Source organism: Vigna radiata, chromosome 6 (genome assembly GCF_000741045.1).
Source record: "Vigna radiata var. radiata cultivar VC1973A chromosome 6, Vradiata_ver6, whole genome shotgun sequence".
Classification (NCBI taxonomy): domain Eukaryota; kingdom Viridiplantae; phylum Streptophyta; class Magnoliopsida; order Fabales; family Fabaceae; genus Vigna; species Vigna radiata.
The window spans coordinates 25,016,650-25,028,296 of record NC_028356.1 but is presented as its reverse complement, the minus strand read 5'-3'; the positions used below and the strand labels follow the sequence as shown (position 1 = coordinate 25,028,296).

At 37.4% G+C, this 11,647-nt stretch overlaps 1 protein-coding gene across 4 annotated transcripts; it reads left to right on the top strand.

Annotated features, from left to right (window-relative positions):
* Nucleotides 1-350: 350 nt before the first annotated feature.
* On the top strand, nt 351-9,810 carry LOC106764637 (uncharacterized protein At1g21580). 4 transcript variants are annotated; one of them, XM_014648941.2, is made up of 10 exons: nt 359-5,014; nt 5,554-5,731; nt 5,844-5,994; nt 6,118-6,199; nt 6,339-6,413; nt 7,919-8,009; nt 8,177-8,447; nt 8,533-8,575; nt 8,649-8,752; nt 9,172-9,810. In XM_014648941.2, the coding sequence occupies exons 1-10, from the start codon at nt 496-498 to the stop codon at nt 9,622-9,624; spliced, it is 5,967 nt and encodes a 1,988-aa protein (XP_014504427.1). In that variant the 5' UTR covers nt 359-495; the 3' UTR covers nt 9,625-9,810. The 4 variants fall into 4 exon arrangements, with proteins under 4 accessions (XP_022638013.1, XP_014504427.1, XP_014504426.1 ...); XM_014648940.2 differs by having other exon boundaries at nt 6,324-6,413; XM_022782291.1 differs by having other exon boundaries at nt 6,118-6,223; nt 6,324-6,413.
* The last annotated feature ends 1,837 nt before the right edge of the window (nt 9,811-11,647 follow it).

The following is an 11,647-nucleotide window of genomic DNA, read 5'->3' as shown; positions in this document are numbered from 1 at the left end:
TATTTATTAAAAAATCAAACTAGTTTAAACATAACCGTAATTTTTTTTTTAGAATATCATTATTTCATTAAATTTACTGGTTTTTGCCGCTTTTATTCCACTTAAATGAAAAGTCTTTAAGATTTTTTTATCTACCTTGAAAAAAAATTAACGACACTTTACATCTTTTCTAGACTAAATCCTAAAAACCTAATCTTCACCAAAAACACAATCACAAAGGGGAATCTATCAAAATAATGATAAATTTAAAAAGAAAAAATAAAAAAAAGAAAAGAAAAACAAGAGCTGGTAACGATGATCCGAAACAGAAAGACAGAAGCTTTACGCAGTCCTACGAGGCATAACCAATAATTGAATAATAAAGAAACAGCTTAAATTCTGAATTCGTCTTCTTTCACACAACCTTTCATCTCATATCTCAAATTCTGAATTCACATCCATTCATTCAATCAATCAAACAAATCTCCGATTCATTCGAATCCACGTTCCGATCGAATGGATCAACACCACTTCCTCCACCACCACTACCACCACCCTCAGGACCACCGCACCACCCGCTACGCTTCCCTCAACCCTCAATCGCATCACAACCACCACCACCATAACAACCTCCCACCGCCGCCGCCCGCGCCGCCACCGCCTCTCTCCTACCACCGCAGCCTCCACCCGACTCCCCTGCCGCAACCCTACACCCCTTCCACTCCCCAACCTCAACAACAACAGCAGCAGCAGCAGCAACAATTCTCTTTCAATCACCACTCATCTCTCCCACACCGCACCCTCGAAGACGATTCACGTTCTCTCCCCTACGACCTCCTCCCTCGCCGGACCACCGCCATCCCCTGGAACCCTAACCCTAGAACTGACGATTTCGATCGCGAATTCCACCACCACCACCACCGCCCTCCCCCGCCTCCGCCTGCCCCGATCGAAACCCTCCGCTACGACCCCGGGCGCCGTGACCGCCTCGTGGTGGATGCCTACGAGCAAAACCCCAGGGAGGCACTCTCTTGGGGCGGCGGTGAATACCACGCACCTAGCCAGGGCGACGTAGAGCCCCCGCCCTACGTTCGCGTGTACAGCGTGGAATGTGACGCTGACGTGGCCGGTAGAGGGTCCCGGGTGGAGAGCAAGAGGTGGGTGATGAGTGATAGAGAGAGGGAGAGGGAGAGGGGAAGAGAGTTGCACGATTCTTCTTCTAATTTAGTTAGCAAGGTTAGTAACACTGACAAATATTATCATGGTTCTGATAATGTGGGTAGGTATAATAGAGGGAATAGTAGAGAGCGTAGTCATGAATTCGCACGTACTCCTCCTAAGAAACAGATGCAGAAGAAAAGCGCGCTTCTTAGGATTCAGACGGCTAAACCTAATCATAGGAACCGTGAGGTTGAGCAGTTACGGTACCCCAGTTATGGACCTGAAGGTAGCAATGGCTTTTTCAGGGGTAAGGAACAATATTTGGTTCATGGGGTGAAGGGGGAAGAGAGAGAAGGGAGCCCTGTTGAGATTGATATCTCTTTTGAGTCCAATTCTCTGGTGGCCAAGGCTATTGTTGCGCCGCCTTCGAGTTCAGTGTCTGTTCCTGATTTGAATGTGACGCCGGTTTTGGATTCGGATTTGGGTTCTGGGGAGAAGAATAAAAGGGTTTTGGGTTCTGGTTTGCATCAGCCGTATAGAGTGTCTTCCGTTGTGGTTGTGGATTTAAATAGGTCGCCTTGCAAACGTAATGATAGGTCTGGTTTGGGGAAGGAGGTTAAAGTGCAGAAGAGTGTTCAGGATAGTTCTTCTCGGTCTCGTACTAGGGAGGCTGATGATTCTCGTGGGCAAAATGCGGCGCCAAATTCAGTTAAAGCTGGCAATGTCTGTTCTGGAAAATCGACCATAACGGTTGTCAAGAAGAAGAAAATTGTTAAGAGATTGGTGAAGAAAGCTAGTGCAAACTCTAAGACATCTGTGCCAAATTCATTGCAAAAAAGGCTTCCTGGAACTGTGAAAGTCGAGAGTGCTGCACTGATTTCGTCAACGGCCTCTATTCCTGAGAAAATTCAAGCTAATTCAGATGACAAAATCAACATCGTTGATGAAGTGCCAGACTGTTTACATTCTTTGCCAAAGGAAGGTAATGTATTGAAAGAAGATAAAGAGGGAGGTTTACTGCAGCTGAGTTTGGGGCCAGATTACAAATCGCAAGAGTGTGACGAAGATTCTGATAATAGGGAACTGTCCAGGTTTGATATTGAAAGAGATGGAAACATTCCAAAATTTTCTTCTCTTGCTTCTAGTAGTGAAGATAAGAAGAGTGATTCAGATTGTTTAGATGTTAATAATGATGTCCTTGATAATGGAAATATTATTTTTATGCATGATAATGCAAATACTTCCGATTGTTTAGCTGCAAATAATTCTGTTCCAGGTACTATTTCTGAAGTCAATCACATGGATTATGATAATAAGCAATTATGTCAGAATGAAGGATCTCTATCGGTTGGGAATTATTCAAATGTACAATCCCCACTGAATAGCAATCTTGTAGATGCAGGGGATGAGATATTAAAAACCAGCGATACTTTTTCAAGTTCAAGAAAAATTGGGATTCAAGATGGTCTAGATTGCCTACAACATACCAGTGCACTGAAGCAAGGCTCTGATAATGGATCATCTAATTTAGAAGATTGTATTATTGTTCACGGATCTGGTATCATGAATGATGCTGGAAACCAATTGGCCCATGGTGATGTCACCATGCACCCTGAGAATTGTGAGACAGAAAAAACATTCCCAAATTCTAATATTTTAGCTGGATCTGGTGAAGGGAACACAAAGAAGATAAAAAAGAGAAAAGCTAGAACACAATTTAATATTTTGAGTTCAGAGATGGAATCCTTATCTCCAGATCATGTAAATCCTGATAACCTTGCAAATAATGTGGACGGAGGTACAGTTCTATTGTCGAAAGATCCATCTGCTTCTAAAGTTTTAGATCAGTCTGTTCAAAACGATGTTGAGTCAATAACTAGTTTGGATGGGGTTACTGCTTTACATGAGGAAGGGGAGTTTTTAGAGACTCAGTTTTATGCTGCAAATAACAACAATGGTGATGCAAATGAGGTTTCACCATCTTCTAAAAGGAAAAAAGTTACAGCTAACCCAAATTTTACTCAATGTCAATCGCAAATCAGTGCTGTTATTGTGGTTACCACCACATCTGATGTTGAAGCTCCTGTCAATCTCAATGATAACCAAGAACATCAGAAAGAATTTGCGTTGTCAAGCATGGGTATGTGTTTACCGACTTCTGTTCAGTCAATGCCTTCTGTTCAGTCAATGCCTTATTCAGAGAGTATTACTAAAATGTCTGACAATATTTTGAGTGGAGGATCTTTTGACTCTACTGATGCAAATAGGGAAACCATGAGTTCCGAGTATTCTGAATTACAACACTCAGATATTGTCTCTTTTTCACCATGTGAGGACTTAGGATTTCAAAACAATCAATTCTCAACATTGGAAGGTGAGTGCATAGAAAACATTACTCCAGTTGTGCTTGTGAGTAATACTCAAATTGATGTTTTAGGTGTTGGAAATACAATGGGAGAAAAGACTGATTTACAGGCCGTTAAGGAACATCATCAATGTAGAGAATTTGTGCAAAGGTCACCAAGAGCTGACATGGAACCTAATGATCTCAATGTTAAGAATGATTTGCTTGCGCAGCAGAACCTTATGTCCTGTCCAACTAGTGGTGATGAAGTCACTACAAGTAATTCGAATGATGAATTCACTGTGGATGCACCTGGTGCATTGTCAGATATATTTTCTCAAGGGATGGCATCTGAAGTAACAGATAAAAGGATTTTAGAATTGACAGCTATCAATGATGAAAATATTTGTGGGGTTGAAGAAAATATTTCGTCAGTACATCAGACGAAACTGAATAGTAGGTCAGATAGTGCATTTGGACACAGTAATATGATAACAAAGAAAACAATTTCAGAACCATCCCAAGTTTCTTCCAAAGTAACAACTCAGGCTCTAAATTCATATCGTTTTGGGTCGAGTGGGACCAAAAATCAGTCAGGTAGTGTCATTCCCAAAACTTTTCCAGGTCATTCTTTTACCTTTTTGAAGTCTGAGACAAAGACATCTGCCTCTTCAACTCATGTGTCAAAGCCTCGAACTTGGCATCGGATAGGTAATAATCCCCCTATTTCTCTACCTAGAATCAATTCAGTAAGAGCAGTTCCTCCCAAAAGGCCAATTCTAGAAAGGAAAGGGAACTTTCAAAATACCTCGTATGTTCGTAATGGAAACAGTCTTGTAAGGAAACCTACTCCAGTTCCTGCTTTACCTCAAATCTCCTCTGTAAATAAGTCATCTTCGGGCTTTGGTGAAATATCAAAAAGCACTAAATCTGAAAGCAGGGCTGACGTGACAGATCAACCAATGTACCTGAGAGCAGGAGCAATATTTTCTCAGCAGAGGCAGAGACAGAGAACACCTCCACTACCAATTGACACCAAATCAGAGGAAAATACATCTTCCTCATTGGTAGAACCTCATTCTGGTGGTTCCTGTGAAAATGTATCTGATCCTAAAACATTTATAGAAATTAATAATAATGCACAGAACTCTTCTGAAGATGCACTGAAGCATTGTGAAATTCCAGAAAACCAACATGTTCCATCCGATAACGGGGAGAGTCAACTTGAAGCAAACGAAGGCAACCCCCTTTCTTTAAATACGAAGAGAATAGTATATATAAAGCCCAAAACAAATCAATTGGTTGCAACATCAAATTCGTGTGATGTTTCTCTCTCCACTGATGACAATGGCCAAACTGCCTTCTCTGATGGCTACTACAAGAGAAGAAAAAATCAGTTGGTTAGGACTACATTTGAAAGCCATTCCAACCAGACTGCTGCAGTGCCTAATGGCACAGCAAATTCTGATGGACAAGGAACTAGTAATGCTCTTTGCAATACGAGGTTTAGTAAGAAGCGGTTACATAAGGGTATGCATGAATTACTTATTATATTGCTTTATTTATCTATCTTTCTAAGTCACCCGTGCTTATGATCTAATGCTAAGTTAAATTATAATTTAGACAGGATGTGAGGGTCTTTTTGTTTGAGATTCTAATAGATTTTTTCAGTTGAATATTGTAGTGTATCTAATAAGAATCAAAGTGAATTGCTTATTAGTTGCTACTTGCTATATATACTTATCCTGTAGTTGCTGCATATTATGTTGTTATATCTTCTTAATATTAAATGCTTGTTTCTTGAGCATGAGTCTTGGCCCAACGGTAAAAAGTTGTGCTTTGGTGACCAGCTGGTCATGGGTTTAAATTTGGAAACAGCCTCTTTGCATATGCAAGGCCTTGCTTGTTTAGAAATTGCAAGTTCGTCAAAGCAAATTGCTATTAAATGACTTGAGCTTTTCTTATACGGCTTCTCTTTTTTTAATTCACCATAAGCAGATGAATCTAGAACCACCAGCGCTGTTCCAATTTTATGCTATTTTTCATTGAATTAGTGATTTCATTTGCAGCTGTCAGGAGTTCATGCAAACGTTCAAGAGCCTCACTAGTGTGGACACTCTGTAGCAAAAATTCGTCTGAAAATGACAAGAATTCACGTCATAATCAAAAGGTTTTGCCTCAATTGTTTCGATGGAAAAGAGCAACATTTGCTTCAAGTTTCAATAGTAGTTCCGTATCTGCAATCAGGTACTTGAGTATTTGCATTGCTTCCGCTATGAATGTTTATCTTGTTGCCTTGTTTTAGCCATTTGCATCAACAGTATTCCATTGCAGTTGTCAATTAATGTTTGTCTTTCAGCAAAAAATTGCTTCAATTGAGAAAGAGGGATACTGTTTACACTAGGTCAAAACACGGGTTTTCACTTTGGAAATCCCGAGTTCTAGGTGTTGGTGGTTGTAGTTTGAAATGGTCCAAATCCATTGAGAAGAACTCAAAGCAAGCTAATGAGGTTAGATTGTTGTTTTATACTAGTGTTTTTTAATAAAGTTTCCTTTCAATTTAAGCATAATTTGTATTAAATTACAAAATAGACCTAAGCTATGATTCATACAATTTCTCATGATTATTATAGGAAGCTACACTTGCTGTTGCTGCTGTAGAGAGGAAGAAGAGAGAGCAGAAAAATGTGGTTTGCATCAGTTCTCAGTCAAAGAGTAGGAAGCATTCTTTCCATGAGTGTTCGTCATATCATAGTGCCGACAACTCTGTTTTTGTGCTCTTAAAATCTATGCTTCATGTGTTAATTATCTTTGTCAGTTACTCTGACTTTGAAAGTAGTGGTTGAATTTGCAGGAGAGCGAATATTTCGTATTGGTTCAGTTCGATACAGAATGGATCCCACCAGGAGGACACTCCAGAGGATTTCAGGTGGGTAACAATTTTATATCAATCATTTTACTTGGATTTTTCATTACCTTGCACTTTTTCTACATTTTTTTAGCATATTGCAATTATTTAAATGAATACACGCTTTTGGGACATTGTACTTCTGACTTAAGAAATTAGAGCATTATTCAGATTAGATAACAAATTTGTATTTTATATGTATCGATAACATCTATCAACTTTATGATTGTTAAGGCTTCAAATGATTAACGTTGTCTTTTGGAATCGGATTCCAATCATTGAAGGACAACTTTGTGGTTTGGAGGGAATTTGGAATATTGAACACATTTTCTGCAATTTTGGTTACTGGTTTTCAATCCCTGATTCTATAACTGACTAGTGGTTGCAATTTCTGAAGGGCATAATGAATTATGGTTTCTAAACTTTTATAAATCCTCTTTACTACATCCCAAAAGACATGTCAGCTAATTAATGCTTGTCAGTCCTGTATGTCCAGCAAGGAAGGTTGCAACAATACCTTTCACTCTGATCTTATTCTTAAGCATTAAAGTACAGCAGGCATTACATACCTCCAAAATTCTTTTTGCTGTTTACAGTATTTGTTGGTGCCAATCCCAACTGAGAAGCTGGACCAGGAAATTAGGAACTGGTGCTGTAACTAGTTCATTTGACCCTAAAACCCTGGTGAAAACAGATCTTCAACCTGTTATGCTTTGTGAACTTGTGACAGTTGAGACTGCTCAATTTGTCCACTTTTTTGGTAAAGATTATTTGATCCCCATTTTTTACCAAAAGACAGCATTTGCCCCCTTTCTCCAATCTGTGACAATTAGGAATTTTCAATGCCACGACTTTGGCTATTTAAGGTTACCTGTTCCCTTTTCACCTATGCATTGGAGGGCTAATAAATGTTAGAAATCACGCTAGTATTTATCAGTATAATGCTTTTAGTGTACTTGTGATAAATCCATTGAATGAGAGTAGAAATATATTTTCTATATTCCTTGGTTTTATCTATTTGTCACGTCTAAAGTTAAACAACTTGTTTTAATGATTCATTTGCTGGTTCAGCTCTGAAAATATTACGGCAGTTTAATCCTCAGAAATGGAGCTTTTGGTAAAGATATGCTTCCACAGATTATGTAAAGGACGACCAAATATAATTTTTGTATGTATAAATTATGTGTATGAATTCTGATGGTTAAGATGCAGGAAGGAAGTGATTAATATCATTCTTGGATCCTTCACAATTGCTTCTTATAGATGATTTTTTGTCTGATACTCCACAGTAGTTAGGCTGCTTTACAGTGTAGATTATCTGTTTGGACAAGGAGGAGGTGGGGCATCAGATTCTGAAATCTTTGTTGCCTGCCATGTTGCATCCAGAATTGTGGCTTCTTGTGCTTTTCATTTGCTTATTCTTCTTCTATCAAATATATTTTGGCATATTTTGCTGTCTTTCTTGCTGCAAGTTAAAAGTTTCTATTGCCTTTGTTCATCTTACAAAGTTTCTCTTATCTTTGTAGTTGATGAATCCCAGTCCTCGGCGTCTACCAGTTCAGGTTTGGCCTCCAAAAGTGCTTACATTCCAAGGAGATTAGTGATTGGAAACGATGAGTATGCACATTCTTATTTTTCAGCCCTTCATATCTTGTGTAACAAATTTCATCATTGTTGTCTTGTTTAGCAAGCCGTTTAGATGAAACTAGGTGAATAAGAAGGAAAAGTTTGTATAATTTTAAGTCTTTCTGTTTTATTCAAATAACGGCCGTCAGTATTTGCAGATATGTACGAATTGGAAATGGTAACCAGCTTATCAGAGACCCAAAGAAACGAACTCGAAAATTGGCAAATGAAAAAGTTAGATGGAGCTTGCACACTGCCAGACAGCGGTTGGCTCGAAAGCAGAAGTATTGTCAGTTTTTTACCAGATTCGGGAAATGTAAAAAGGATGGAGGGAAGTGTCCTTATATTCATGATCCTTCAAAAATTGCTGTCTGTACTAAGTTCCTGAATGGTTTATGTTCTACTCCCAACTGCAAATTAACGCACCAGGTTTTTAAACATTTGGGGTCCAACACATTGAATATGGTATCTACAGATCTGTCTAAAGTCTGAGTTTAACTGATTTGTTATGCAGGTTATTCCGGAGAGAATGCCAGATTGTTCTTATTTTTTGCAAGGTTTGTTACAGAGGCTGTTGTCTTTCATCTAGTGAATAATTTGACAATGTGTTTCTAACATGTTTCGTGCCAGGCTTATGCTCAAACAGTAATTGTCCATATAGACATGTCAATGTGAACCCCAATGCATCGATTTGTGAAGGATTTCTTAGGGGATATTGTGCTGATGGGAATGAGGTATTAACCAATCAAGATAAAATTTCTATTGGGCTACTGCAGAATTTGAAGGCCTAACATTTTCCTGATGTTTTACCACTATTAAATCATTTTTTGTGTTTGTGATTATTAGTTTCATCCCGTATTTATTTATTTCGAGAAAAACATGTAGCATTGGAATTTTCATTGTACTTGTGGTTATTAGTTTCGTCCCGTATCCTTTTTCCCTGGTTGTTGGTTGCTAATTCTGATGATCTTTCATGTTGTTCACTTAACTTAATTTGTTATTTGTCAAATATTGTCCGATGTCTATTATTTCAGCTAAATATTCTTTCCTCTCTGGTGAAGTTTTACTTTGCTTAGTTACTCCTTTTCTACTTGCTTCCACTTCATATCACCTTGTGATCTAACTCAATACTTGGCAAATTATGTTGTTTCAGTGTCGGAAGAAGCACAGCTATGTCTGTCCTACTTTTGAAGCAACAGGAACCTGTACCGAAGGATCCAAATGCAAACTCCATCACCCCAAAAAACAAAGCAAGGGAAAGAAAAGGAAGAGATCTGGAGATCATAAAAACACCAGAGGGCGCTATTTTGGTTTTATTCCTGCTGATGTTTCTGAATCTGGGATGATGGTTGCTCCAAACCGACATAAACAAAGTAGTGAAATTGAAGAGGAACTGTCTGACTACATCAGCCTTGATGTTGTCAGTGAAGAAGTCGCAGACACTGATGATCTATCATTTGATCCAGCAGTGTTCTGTGAGAATGATTCCTTGGATGATCTTGATGAACTCATTAAACCAGTTCTTCTACTGAAAACAAAGTTCACATCACAATCACCTAACTCACATACAACTGGTGTAGACTTCGGTCGTTTGTTAATGAGGTAATTTAGGTAGTATACAGCTCCCCCTTTTCCCCTTAATTTTTTTTTTTCCCTTTTGTATTGAATGCATAGCTTAAATGTAACTAAAAAAATCATTACCCCCCTCCCCTTAGTTTCTTTTTGCGGATTTACCATTGTACAATAACATCTGGAGTAATATAGATACAAATTTTCTTCTCCCACCTCCTCAGGACTACTGCCAATTGACATTAACAATTAACTTGAAGTGGCGTTTGACTCGATTATGTCATAATCATTGAGTCTTATCATATAGGAATATGTAATATAATGAAATCGACTTTTGTCTTTTTTATTGGGATGGTGTTTGGGTTATTTGCTGTCTAAGATGCAGCTTCAAAGTTGTAGACATCAAAGGGAGAAAATAACTTAAAATGCAAACACATGTTTACAAACGAATTTCATCTGGACATTACATATAGTCCAATTAACAAGTGATAATGATTTGCAATTATACAATTATACAAAGAATAATTCGTAAAACCTACTTTCTAAATAATTAATAGTTTCGACCAATCAATTTTAAATTCTAATTTGTATCAATTAATGACTACTAATGAATTCAAATATTTATCTTTATGTTTTAGGTTTAACTTTAAATTTTTGATGGAATTATAGTATTTAAATGATCGTTTTGAATAAAATTTGTGACTATTAGATTTATCAAATTTGAAAAACAAAAAGATTTAAAAGTGATTTTTAGTTATAATTATTTTTGAATATTTTAATATTTATTGATTAGGTTGAAGTTAAAGATTGATTTATTTATACCGAAAAATTAAATTGTCCATGTAGTAAAATAAGGTAATTAGGTTATTCGTGAAAGGAAATTACAATGAGTTAAAAGTACTCCTGATTTTCACAAGTACACTCCTTTTTTAGCAAATCAACCAAACAACTAGATTTTATTCCTACATTTCCTAATTTTCCTATACACACCCATCTCGCCACTTATAAAATTAAGACTTTAGTTGTTATGTGGCAATCCACCACTAACAAATCTGGCTAATCAAGTGATGTCAGACATTAATCCTTAACATATCACTTTGTCCAATGATTTGTTGTCATGTTATCACCCTTAACCTCTTCTCAAATCAGAAACCAAGTCCCACCATGAAACCATCACTGACATTTTCATATTTTTCATCTTAGTCATGTCAAAAGTAATGTTTTTTTTTTTACGGTGTTTTAATCTACACGCTTATTGATCATATGAGTTTAAGGTTTTTTAGGTTTGATTGAGAATATACTTGGATTGATTTTAAGAACATTCATATGATTGAATGCGGTTTGCTACCAATTGAGAATGTACTTTGATTAGTAGGAAGAACTTTAACAATAATTAATTGAGAATTTACTTTGATTAATTAACTTTTAATTTGGTTAGGAGATTTAAGAATAGACATAATTAAGCACAATAGGATTTAATTGTGAATGTACTTTGGTTGAATTTACTGTTAATAATCTAGAAAGGTTTTGCTCTTGATTGAGAATCTACTTCGATTAATTATAGGACTGTCCTCAAATTAATTAAGAATGTATTTTAATTAATTTGAAACGACCAATTAAACGATAATTTGTGGATAACTTGTGATGAATCTATTTAAAAAAAAATAGTGGAATTAGCCTATTTTATTATTATTGTTTCTAAGTTTCTTATTTGTTCTTCAATTAAACACCAACATAGAAGGCCCAATTCAAAACCCTAACGGAGATTGGGCAAAGTTGCACCATGAACTACCACAACGAGTTCCTCGCGTCTCTTCCACAAAAAACCACAAACTATCATCTTCGCTCAAACCTACAAAATGAAACTCCAAAAATCACAGAACCACAACCCTAAACCATCATGGTCAGTGTAACGCCCCGGCAACTTACAGGGACTGTTGACTGCCCCCACACATCAACACGAGGCTTTCCAATGTGCTTTGTCCTCACTCACACACTTTCGGAGAAAACTTCCCGGAAGGTCACCCATCCCATAATTACTCTAGGCTAAGCACGCTTAA